General features: G+C 38.0%; 1 protein-coding gene across 6 annotated transcripts in view; it reads left to right on the top strand.

The window, feature by feature from the left end:
- DNAJC13 (DnaJ heat shock protein family (Hsp40) member C13) overlaps positions 1-12,505 on the top strand; it is a 159,034-nt gene that overhangs the window by 116,146 nt on the left and 30,383 nt on the right. For all 6 annotated transcript variants that reach the window (XR_015746067.1, XM_087947910.1, XM_087947909.1 and 3 more), the window contains 7 exons: positions 264-379; positions 674-752; positions 2,401-2,536; positions 3,346-3,530; positions 4,040-4,114; positions 6,437-6,556; positions 6,982-7,161. Coding sequence is in view for 5 of the 6 variants with exons in the window: in XM_087947910.1 (XP_087804036.1) it covers positions 264-379; positions 674-752; positions 2,401-2,536; positions 3,346-3,530; positions 4,040-4,114; positions 6,437-6,556; positions 6,982-7,161 (891 nt within the window). In the remaining variant the exon portion in view is untranslated. The remainder of the gene's footprint in view (positions 1-263; positions 380-673; positions 753-2,400; positions 2,537-3,345; positions 3,531-4,039; positions 4,115-6,436; positions 6,557-6,981; positions 7,162-12,505) is intronic.

Genomic DNA, 12,505 nt, shown 5'->3' with positions numbered 1-12,505 from the left:
CCAAGCAGGAGAAATAGATGGGACTTCACGGAGCTCCGCTCGTCCATGTCTCTTCGTTATGGCTTCCGCTGCCCTCCTCACCAAACTAGAAAATTCTAGTCCCATATATTTACTACTATCACCCTGCCTGTTATGGTCGATATACTTCACCATCCTAAATTTGTTAGGTATAGCTACCATACAGAGTTAGAAATATTAGAAGAGTGAATACTGCATAAAAAGCCTTTACATGGAAAAGCTAAACAGAAATCTTGTATATTTAGGTTAAACTCTTAAAAGATACTCTAGAAACCTGGAAGAAGGAGGTTGAAAAGAAGGCGCCTACAATGTCCATAGATGATGCTTATGAAGTTCTGAATCTACCAAAGGGTCAAGGGCTGTAAGTTTCTAGTTATAAAATATAATTGAAACCAACATTCTAAAATGAATGGATTTAAGGCTTTTGTACTGCTGTCTGAATTCAGCATAGTGTAAGGTACAGACTTGGATGTTATACAAAATGTATAATTTGAGTGGATCAGATCAATTATTTCAAAGATTCTGTTGCCAAAGTTAAAATTTAAATATATTTAATGTTATAGATGCAAAAGGTAACTACAAATGTGTCTTTACTTCCGACTAACAAGACTATTGAATTATAGGCAATACATATAATCTTTTCTGTACTTTATAGACATGATGAAAGTAAGATCAGGAAAGCTTATTTTAAACTGGCTCAGAAATACCACCCTGACAAGAATCCAGAAGGTCGGGTAAGTATCTTACATTAAATATGTGTGATGCTTAGAGGAATTTTTGTATCCTAATCCAATAACAGAACCTTTAGTATGTTAAGATTTCCCACTTACTTTACAAAATAGAATTCATTAATACATGCATTTCTTTGTATATTCTTAGTTCTCTCATCCAAAATCCATGTTAACTAACATTTATTAGGCTGGATCATCACAAATTCACTTACAAGCTTATAAATATTCTTAATTAAGCAATATTATAAATAAAGATCCATTAATTAGGAAAGAGGAGGATGCTATGGAGAATCTGGAATAAGTCAGTTAATCCCATAAGAAAAAAACACCTTAAAATATCTACATTTACCGTTCAAGCTTTGCTATTGTATGCTTATGCTGACTTGATTCTAAGCTAGCTTAAAGAAATCCAATCTAAACTGAAGTTGTCATTTCTCTGTTTAATAATTTCCTTGCAGCTGTGCCCTCCCACATTTTTGTCCCAAAAGAGTAATGGGTAATTCTTTCTTTCATGTGGTCAAGTATTCCTGAAGATATTTTCATACAAGTAGTCCTTGACTTATAACCACAATTGAGACTGGAATTTTGATCATAGTTTTAGCAGTCATAGTTGAATCACCACGACACAATTTTACAACTGTTTTTACTTAGGTCATTAAGTGAGTCAGTGAGTGATTGTTAAGCAAATCACGTGGTCATAAGTCCAAATCCAGTTTATCCAGTGGGCGTTTTTTGCTGGAAAATGGCAAAAATGTTGCAAAATGCAATAATTAGAGCTGATGGCAGGCTCTAACTCAGTTGAAAGACGTTCCTTTCTCTGTGACATGTCCGGTTAATTGCTGGAGTTAATCTATAAAGAAGTAAAGATCTCCACTTAATATTTGAGGAAAAGAGTCTTTCAAACTGCAGCAGGATAAGTATAGGGAGATCAAACTTGAGGTGAGACAGGTGTGAGTAAAGGCTAAATGTTGTCAGAGTTAAGATTAGCTTATTACTGCCCTTAGAAATCATAATTACCCTATCAGGTTGTGGACAAGCTCTGAATTATGTGTCAACTCTGAAGCAAACCTGGCTGAAGCCATCTTGTGCTGCCTCATAGTTGCCACAAAGCCTGAGATGGGGGAAGGGAGGGGGAAGTAGATAGTCAGATAATCTAGCTACCAGTCAAAACAAAAAGTTTTCCTGTGGGAACCAAGGTCATCGTAACAGGTGGCTGGTGGTGGAGGAGTGGAGCCTGCCAGCTATATTCATTGAACAATGTGACTGGTGATACCTGGGAGGGGGAGTTTTACAAATTAATTAGGTGAAAACTGTGAACTTTTAGAGCTGGTTTTCACCGGCTGTGCTGAAATGATGTGTCTAATAAAAATGTTCTTTGAGGAATCTACCTGCCTCAGACTTCTGCTTTCAATGGGTGTGTTACTCAGAACACCGACATTATGCTATAGCAAGTACTGTATTTAGTATTTGCATAATGCAAGTTTTTTGACAGATAATAGATTGTAGAATAAAAAAAAGAAGGAACAGCATTACTGAAAATTATGTATACTTCTAAAAAAATTACTTTTTTGCGACATTAAATTTATTTTCAGGTAGTATTTATATACATTTTCTGTATTCATTTTCTTTACATTTTTTAAAAAAACTACAGGATATGTTTGAAAAGGTCAATAAAGGATATGAATTTCTCTGCACAAAGTCCTCTAAAATTATCGATGGTCCAGATCCTGAGAATATAATTCTGATTTTGAAAACGCAGAGTATCCTTTTTAACAGACATAGAGAAGGTAATTAGATTTAGTAACCAATGTATTAGACAGTAAAAGTTTAGCAAATATATATTTCACAGTTATTAAATAATTTCAGTGCTAGAATACAACAATCCTTAGGCATTATTAACAATCATATATAAGCAAAATTGCTGCAGTTTCAGTTTGTGTTTGGTAGATTCTCATCTTGTAGTTAATGAATAAACCTTAATATACAGTTGCAAATGAATATAGCAAACTAAAAATAGTAGAAAATATATCCATATAAAATAACTTAGTCTCAGAATATTATATTAAATGTATTTTCTCTCTCTCAAAAAAAAGAAGGAACATGTTAGAAAATGTGAAGCTTGATATAAAGGAAAAAACAATTGATTGTAAAGCAGAAGAGCAATTTCTATATTTTTAGAAGTAATTCTAGTTCACTCTTCCCAAAAGCAATATGTTTCAACTATATTCTTGCTTGAGAAACTTTCTGAGCTATCAGAGATCTTTAGTCTTATCACCAACTCTGTGTGTATAGTAGATTTTGATGTGACATATGAAGAAAGAATGAATTCCAGATAATTTCATACATTTATTAAACTTTCTTTAGTTTTAATTTATAAAAGTTTCTGAGGAAATGCCTTTGTTGTTTTAGATAAGAAAAGCCAGCAAAAGATATTACATGTTGGGGTTCTCAGTAGGATTCAATGACTCATCTAAAATATTAATAGCAGGAATATTTTAAAAACCATAGAAATATAACATGGCATAGAATAACTAAGAACCCTAACTTCAAAGATTTCATTGCAGATATTGATTTCTGACATTATGTTCCTTTCCAGATTTGAAGCCGTATAAGTATGCTGGCTATCCAATGTTAATCAAGACTATCATGATAGAAACTTCAGATAATCTCTTGTTTTCCAAAGAGTCTCCTCTGCTACCAGCTGCCGCAGAATTAGCTTTTTACACAGTCAATTGTTCAGCACTTAATGCGGAAGAACTAAGGAGAGAGAATGGAATAGAGGTACATTCAAACTTACTAATATAAATTTTTGTTGTATTATATTCTACAAAGGGGAGAAATGGATTTTAAGAATGATTATTACTAAATATTTTCAGGAATTTTAATTTGCTCTTATAGGTACCATGTTATAAATACAAAGTTTTAAACATAAAACTGCCTTTGAGTTTGTACAAACAAAAGAGATTTTAAACCTCTGCTGTTTTGATTTCATATTGTAGAATACAAGAAATGTTTATGAACAAATAAATATTTGGGCTATTAAATCTCAGCCTGTGGCAGGAATAGACATCATAGTGCCTTCAAGTGTTACATACTTCTTCATATGCCATCCATGCCTTTGCTGCTGCTGGCTAAGATTAATGGGATTTGGTATGGAAATACTAGGTTGTCTACATCTGTATTATATCTTTAAAATATTGTTCAGAGTTGGTAGATATAGTTTTCTATGACCAGCTTTTGATAGTTTTCCATTTGGCAATCTACAGAACAAATGTCATCCATCCTTACAGGTTTTGCAAGAAGCTTTTAATCGTTGTGTTGCAGTCCTAACACGTTCTAGTAAACCAGAGGATATGTCAGTCCAGGTAATTCTTCAAGAAATCCTATCATGCACACTGGTATGTAGTCTAAAATATAAATAAAATACCAACTATACAGGAAACTGCAAAGATAAATTAGAACACGCAGTCCATTTTGCTTACGCACCAATACCATTCTTTTTAATTTCTATTATTATTTCATTTATATGACTGCCCAACTCACTGAAGAGACTGTAAATAGATAGCAGCATGTTAAAACACAATGCAAATACACATCAAGTCAATAGCATCTTTGGAGATCTTCTAGTCCAACCCTCTGTTCAAGCAGAAGATCCAATACCATGTCAGACAAATGGCTGTCCAATTTCTTAAAACCTCCAGTAATGGAGAATCCACAACTTCTGAAGGCACTGTTTAATTGTTCTCACTGTCAGGAAATTTCTCCTTAGTTTTAGATTGGATCTCCCTTTGGTAAGTTTCTATTCATTCTTTTTTGTCCTGCCTTCAGATGGTTTAGGAAATAGGTTGACTCCCTCTACTTTGTGGCAGCCCCTTAAATATTGGAAGACTACAATTATGTCACCCCTATCTTCATTAGACCAGATATATCCAGTTCCTCAATCATTCTTCCAATAGATTCCAGTCCCCCTAATCATTTTGTTGCTGTTCTCTGAATTCTTTCTAGAATTTCAACATCTTTTTTGTATTGTGCCAATCAGAATTAGGTGCAGTATTCAAGGGTGGTCTTACCAAGGCATTATAGAGTACTAACTCTTCATGTGATCTGGATTCTATCCCTCTGTTAATGCAGCCTAGGACTGCATTGGCTTTTTTTGGTGACTAAAGCATATTGTTGGCTCATGTTTAAGTGGTTGTGCACTAGAACTCCCAGATCTCTGTTACAGTTACTGCTATTGAGCCAGGTACCACCTGTTTTATACCCATGCATTTGTTTTTTTCTTGCCTAAGTGTAAAATATTACTTTTCTCACCACTGAATTTCATTTTGTTGGATACGTCCCAGTGTTCCAGTCTGTAAATACCATTCTGGATCTTGAGCTTATCTTATAATTCCCACCAGCTTGGGGTCATCTACAAATTTGATGAGTTTCCCTTCTATCCCCTCATCTAAATCATTTATGAAGAGTACTTGGGCCTAAGACATAGCCTTGGAGTACCTTGCTGAATACATCCCTCCATATAGATATACTTCCATTAAGGACTAGACATTGAGTGTGGTTGGTCAACCAGTTATTAATCCAGTTGGTGGTAATGCTAATTCACAATTCTTTATCTTTCCAAGTAGCAAGTTGTGATCCACTTTGTTAAATGTCTTACTAAAGTCCAAATTTATTATGTCCACAACATTTCACTAGTCAGTTTGCCAAAGAATGCAATAATAACACACAGTTTATCAAAGAACATATCTGTCAGACCTTATAATTTTTACTTATATTTTTGCTTGCCTCTAAGCATTGGCAGATTTTTCCCCTGGATTTTCTTAAGCGTTGATTGGTCTTTATAGTTTTCTGGATCATTTGTTTACCCTTTTTTGAAAATGGGAATCACGTTAGCTCTTTTCCAGTCTTTGGACTGGAAAACCATTCTGTAGAAAATCAAAGTTATGACTGTCTTATTCCAAATGTTCCCCTCTATACAATCAAAGGCCCCAAGAAAAAGGCACTTTTAAATATGAAAATCATTATTGGAAAAAAATCACTTAAGTATATTTCTACAAGCCAGGCAACTGTTAAAAGGGGCAGGAATAGAGAAAATTAAAGCAAAAAGTGACCAGTTAACTCCTTTAAGCCTCAAATAAAAATCAGGATGTAGGAAATTAATAATATATAAATATAGGTGGTCCTCGACTTACAATTACAATTGAGTCCAAAATTTCTGTTGCTAAGCGAGACAGTTGTTAAGTGAATTTTGCCCATTTTATATCCTTTCAATTGTTAAATGAATAACTTGTTATTCAGTTAATAACACGGTTGTTAAGTGAATCTGGTTTCCTCAATTACTTTGCTTGTCAGAAGATCACAAAATGTGATCAAATGACCCAGGACACTGCAACAGTCATAAATATGAACCCAGTTATCAAGCATCTGAATTTTGATCATGTGACAATCAAGATGCTGCAACGGTCATATGTATGAAAAGCGGACATAAACCACTTTTTTCAGTGCTTTTGTAACTTCAAACGGTCATTAAATGAATGGTTGTAAGTCGAGAAGCGCCTGATAATTGTTCTCATTGGAAAAACACTGGTTGGATCCAAATTTAGGCCCATTTACTGAGATAAAAACTGAAAAGTTAATGGAGCTTACAGCGCTCATCAGGCTCATGATGTTTTTTTTTCTATTCATAGGTGTGTGGACACATTAGTAAATGTTACAGTGTGGCTTCTCAGTTTGAAGATTGCAGAGAGAAAATTACTGAAATGCCCAATATTATTAAGGACCTATGCAGAGTGCTGTATTATGGCAAGGTAAACTCTTGCTTGGCAGCTGTGTTAAAGCCTTTCTCCAACTTTTTCAAAATAGTTCCTATATGGATATGGATGCTATTTATGAGAGGATCTCATTAAAAAGATATTCACATTTCTTAGCATGTGAAGAAGATATTTTTGCCTTAGCCTGCTAAACTAATTTTGTTTTCCATAGTAAGCTTCTGGCATCAGTAGACCATCTGTTTATCTTATTGCACTTCAATTATACTATTTTGCTATATTATAGTACACTATATTATAGTAAGCAGTTATACTATAGGCAATACATTTCAGTGGGGGGAGTGGGAAGCAGAAATGTGCAAGGAACTATGACATTTTACATTAGTAGATCTCTTTATTAATTTCTAGTAAATTTCAACAGCTGTCACTAAAATCCCAAAACAAATTTATTTATTCCTGGTTAGAACATTCCACGTGTGGCTTCAATCGGAGTAGAGTGTGTCAGCTCATTTGCGGTGGATTATTGGCTACAAACACATCTGTTCCAAGCTGGCGTTTTGTGGTATTTATTAGACTACCTCTTTAACTATGATTATACACTGGAAGAGAGTGGCATTAAAAAGAGTGAAGACTCTAATCAGCAGGTAATAATTATGCATTGCTAATAGACTGCTAATTTTTAAAATAATTAAATACTACATTTTAAATTTCCTGAAAAATATTTCTAACATGCTTTTAGGAATGTACAGATTAATTTTAAATCCTTACTCAGGATCATTTAATATGCTTTTAAATAAACCCTTCAATGTATATCATGAATTTTACATAAATAATTGAAGAGGCATTCTGAATGAGTGAGTAAGTAAGTAAGTAAGTAAGTAAGTAAGTAAGTAAGTAAGTAAATAAATAAATCCTTCTGTTGGTTCAAAGCAGAGTATAGTAGTACAATTTGAAAATTCATTCTGCTTTAAGAGAGACATAGAGATTTTTCTCTCTTCCAGAAAGTAAATCTACATTAATTTGCTTTTTAATCTATAAGCTATCACCAACTGTTCTGTCACCATGGGTCTTATATTTATCCTAATAAAGTAGACAGTTTGCAATCCAGTAGCCTGTGAGATACAGCATGTTCAGATTTAATCACAAATATGGCTCATTTCATCTGCAAGTACTAATTTTAATAAAAGTGCCAGCCACTGTACCAGTCTCTGACAAAAGCGGTAATGGTCACTTAATTACACTCATTCAGCAACTGGTTGAAATTTTGACTGCACTAAATGAAGGGACTTATATTCAGTCCTTGAGATTGCAACCATTGAAGCTCCTTCATGGTAACATAAGCAAAATGTCAGCTTCAAGATTTCTTTGCTTTGCATAAGCTGTCATGAGTAACGGGTAGGGAGGGGTGAAATAGTTATGGGAAGCGAGCTAGAGGTTTCAGAATAAACTATAAGTTGGGGGAAAAGTTTCTTGTTTATGTTTCTTACGCTATGCGCAAGCACACCTCTTTATTAAAATATGTCAAAGTCAACAGGCAGATGCCACATCACCACCTGAAGATGAACACATTGTGTTACATACAACTTTTAATTGGATGGACAGTTTGAATAATTGTGGGTGGGAACGTTGCCATCACTTTGTATATGTGATTTACGTGCTCATTTTCTCAGATTCAGAATTCCTTTGATGCTACCACTTGATTTCCAGTAAAAGATATCTTTTCTCTAATTAATGGAGTCTAAGTATTTTTTTCTTGGATTTTGAATGGAGCACCAGCTGACATTATTCTGAATCTCAGTTTACCAGCCCACCCGGAGAATTAATATTTTTCTTCCGAGGGGGGTCTGAAAACAATGTCTAATCCAGCCAACGACCAAGAAGACCTGCGAGCGGCGGGAATTTCCCTGCTGCTAGATGCTGCAGGGGAAGCTGAGTTGTTAGCAGAACTACATCTTGATGAGAAACCAGCCGTAAAACTGAGAGTCAGCTGGAAGGATCCGGAGGAAGAAACCCTTCCAGGAGTGACCACTACTTGACAGCGTAGAAGAGAAGAACCATGGCAAGAGGATGAAAGAAGGAATCTTTTATTAGCTCAAGCCTTGCATCTTCTGAATGAAGCTTTCGGAGGAACTAATGCTGATCAAAGATATGACAGGGAAAAGGGGGAGGCATCTGGTAGAGCCCAAGCAGCTGCCCTCATAAATCAACCTGGGCCAACCAATAGACGGCAGCAGCCCAGGGCCCCCCAGCGGGGGGAGCAATTGCCCGAAGGCATCAAACTCCAGAGGTGCCTCCATTGGAAGTAAAATATGGAGGGGATCCCAAGTAGTTAGGATTCTTCCTAGCTCAGGTCTGGAGCCACATGGAACAATATGGGGAGGATTTTTCCTCAGAAGCAGCTAAAGTCAGATGTGTTACCCGGGCTTTGGAAGGGACAGCTGTAAAATGGATGGTAATAATGCCCCCCAGCTGATGAATTATGACCTGTTCATGACAGCATTGCGCAGCAGATTTGAAGACCCACTAGCTGAATGTAAGGCTAGGATTAGGATGAAAACCATAAATTGGGGCGGAGATCAGTGGCCGAATATATCCAGGAATTTAGAGAGCTGGCATGCCATATTAGAGGCTGGTCCCAGGGAGCCCTGATAGAAGCTTTTAAAGATGGGCTGAACGAATGTTTATCAAAGCTGCATTTCCAGAAGAGACCCCAGTGAGTTGCAGCTCTGGTACATGCTGGCAGCAGAAGTGGAAATTGATCTGACCCGAAACAGATGCCGGAGAGCGCTTGGTTTGAGCAAGCCATCCCCCACCAGTCCTCGAGAAGCCTCAAAACCTCAAAAGGGAGGGCTAGCAGCAAGACTACTGCATATTTCCGATGTGGGAAGGAAGGTCACCGGACTGCAGACTGTCGTGCCAAGCTAGAGCCAAAGGGGGCTCCAGGGGGAGGAAGAAAACCCAGAAGAACTCCAGTCAAGCCTCGCGAAACGGCTCTTAAAGCGGAGGAGGTTGTAGAGATCGCCCCTCCAAAAGGAGAGGAGCTGGGAACTCCAACCTCTTCTGATGAAAGTTAATCTGAATCAGAAGATGACCCTCTGGTAAGTCCAAACAAGGGCCCCATGATCACCCAAGTGAGATTAAGGGTACCCACGTCAGGAGCCCAAGGGGAAATGTTGGCCTTGTTAGACTCTGGGTGCACAAGATGCATAATAAGTTCAGAAGTCGGAGAGAAACTGGGTTTAAGGCAAAGAACTTTAAAAACTCCCATAGCATTTTGCCAACTGGATGGATCGGTAGCTGGGGGAGGCCCTGCACATTTCATAACGGAACCAGTGGAAATGACGATGGGGAGGCATAGAGAGACTTTGTGTTTTATTGTTGCCCCTGGGATGGAGCGCCCCCTACTGCTAGGTTTGCCCTGGCTCCGAAAGTGGAACCCCCAAGTGGATTGGAGGAGGGGATCATTACGCATACATACTAACCAACCTCCAGAAGGGAAGGGGCAATCTCAACCGAAACCCCAGAATTCCACAGAGCTGGCATCTGTGGGCAATGAGAACCTGAGGGGGGAGGAGAAAATTCCTGAAGAATATTGGGGTTTAAAGGAGGTGTTCAGTGAAAAGGCCTCGGACGAGCTTCCCCCCCATCGCTCAACAGATTGCAGTATTGAAATTTTACTACCAAGTTCGAATCAAGGAAAGAGATGAATGGAAAACTGTTTTTAATTGCCCAATGGGATGTTTCTAGTTTAACGTTCTCCCGTTTGGTCTATAGGCGCCCCCTGAGGTATTCATGCAAATGATAAACGAAGTTTTGTATGAACATTTATACAAAGGGTGCTGGTTTATCTTGTGATATTCTTATCTATACTGATGAATTACACTCTTGATGAACATGTGAAACTAGTGCGTTCAGTTTTAGAAAAACTTCGAGCTGCTGAACTGTACACGAAGCTATCCAAATATGAATTCCACCAAGAGGAAATTGATTATTTGGGCTATCGCATATCACATGACAGTATAGAAATGGATCCGGGGAAAGTTTGCGCTGTCTTGGAATGGGCCCTTCCCCACACTAGGAAGCATTTACAAAGTTTCCTGGGGTTTGCTAATTTTTACCATCAGTTTATTCTGGCATTTGCGAAGATTGCACTGCCTATTACAAATCTTCTAAAAACCAAGGGGGAGGTGAAACCGAAGCCTAGTAGGCTGCTGGAGTGGTCCATGAAATGTCAAGCCACTGTTGAGAAGTTAAAACAACTTTTTGCCACTGAGCCGGACATGGACATACTTTTGTAATCCAAGCCAATGTGAGTGATATAGCAGTGGGGGTGGTGTTACTACAAGCAAATGAGACGGGACTCTGCAACCGCGTGCATATACTTCCCGTAAATTAACTGAGACAGAAAGAAGATGGGCCATTTGGGAAAAAGAAGCTTTTGCAGTTCGTTGGGCTCTGTTAACCTGGAGGCATTTTCTAGAAGGGGCAAAACACCCTTTGAGGTGTGGACAGATCATAAGAATTTAGAGGCTCTAAAAACGCCTCGGAAATTGTTGCCTAAGCAAATTCACTGGGCACAGTACTTCAGACGGTTTAATTTTTCATTGAAGCACATTCCGGGGGGGAGGAACTTCATGGTGGATGCATTACCTAGATTGCCTCAATATAATAGGGCCTGTCCGGAAATGATCTGCCCTATTGTCCCAACTAGACAGTTGGCAGCTCCAATGGTTACCAGGGCCCAGAAAAAAGGAGAAGTTGATTTATCAAATGATTTATCTGCACAGTTAAAAGAAGCTCTGAAACTTGATGATTGGTTCCTGACTCACTCAAACAACTGTACAGTTAGAGATGCATGGGCATGGGTGGGGGCTAAATTATATGTGCCAGCAAAGTTGAGAAACCAAATATTACAACAAGCTCATGATTCTAAAGCTGCTGGACATTTTGGGTTCATAAAAACCTTACACTTGGTTAAAAGGCAATTTTGGTGGCCTACTTTGGAAAAGGACATTGAAACTTACATAGCTAGCTGTCCTATCTATGCCTCAGCCAAACGGCCGCCTGGTAAACCAGTGGGCCTACTACAAAATATAGCTAGACCGACTGCTCCATGGAAAGAAATTTCTATGGATTTTATAGTGGAATTACCTGAAAGTGGGGGAAATACAGTTATTTGAGTGGTAACAGATTTGTTTTCCAAACAGATACATTTCATACCTTGTGCAAAAATCCCATCTGCGAAAACCTTAGCTAAACTGTTTATTTTACATATCTATAGGTTACATGGTGTTCCTGAACGGATAATCTCAGATAGGGGTGTCCAATTTACCTCAAACTTTTGGAAAGAGTTCCTGAAGTTATTGGGCTCTGCCCAAGGCTTAAGCTCCGCCCACCACCCTCAAACCAATGGGGATTGTGAGAGGACTAACTCGGTATTAGAACAATATCTTAGATGCTATCTTAATTAACAAGATGATTGGGCTGACCAATTGCCATTTGCTGAGGTGGCATGTAACAATTTGGTCCATAGTAGCATTGGGTTTACTCCATTTAAAGTAGCTTCGGGACAAGACTTTGTACCCATATCCAAGCTTCCACAGGAGAAACCTAATATTCAGTCATTGAGTGAGTGGATAACCCAACTCCAGCTTACCTGGTAGGTTACCCGTAAAGCATTGGACGATGCTCATCAGTCTCATAAGAAATTTGCAGACAAAAAGAGAGCTCCACAGAAACAATATCAAGTTGGAGACAAAGTTTTCTTGTCCATTAGATGTTTGCAAACCACACAAAAGTCAAAAAAGCTGGGGCCTAAATATGTTGGACCTTTTCTGATTGAACAAATAGTGAATCCCATGGCAGTCCAATTGCAATTACCCAAAACCCTTAGACGAATCCATCCTGTCTTCCATGTTAGTTTATTGAAACCTGAACATACCTCCGACCTGAGACCGGCTCAGGTCGATTCCCCCGTTCCTCTTCTAA

Source organism: Notechis scutatus, chromosome Z (assembly GCF_049901735.1).
Source record: "Notechis scutatus isolate UNSWTSFEM ecotype Mainland chromosome Z, rNotScu1.2, whole genome shotgun sequence".
In the NCBI taxonomy this organism is placed as follows: domain Eukaryota; kingdom Metazoa; phylum Chordata; class Lepidosauria; order Squamata; family Elapidae; genus Notechis; species Notechis scutatus.
The sequence above is the reverse complement of the archived record's forward strand: the minus strand, read 5'-3'. Positions and strand labels throughout refer to the sequence as shown.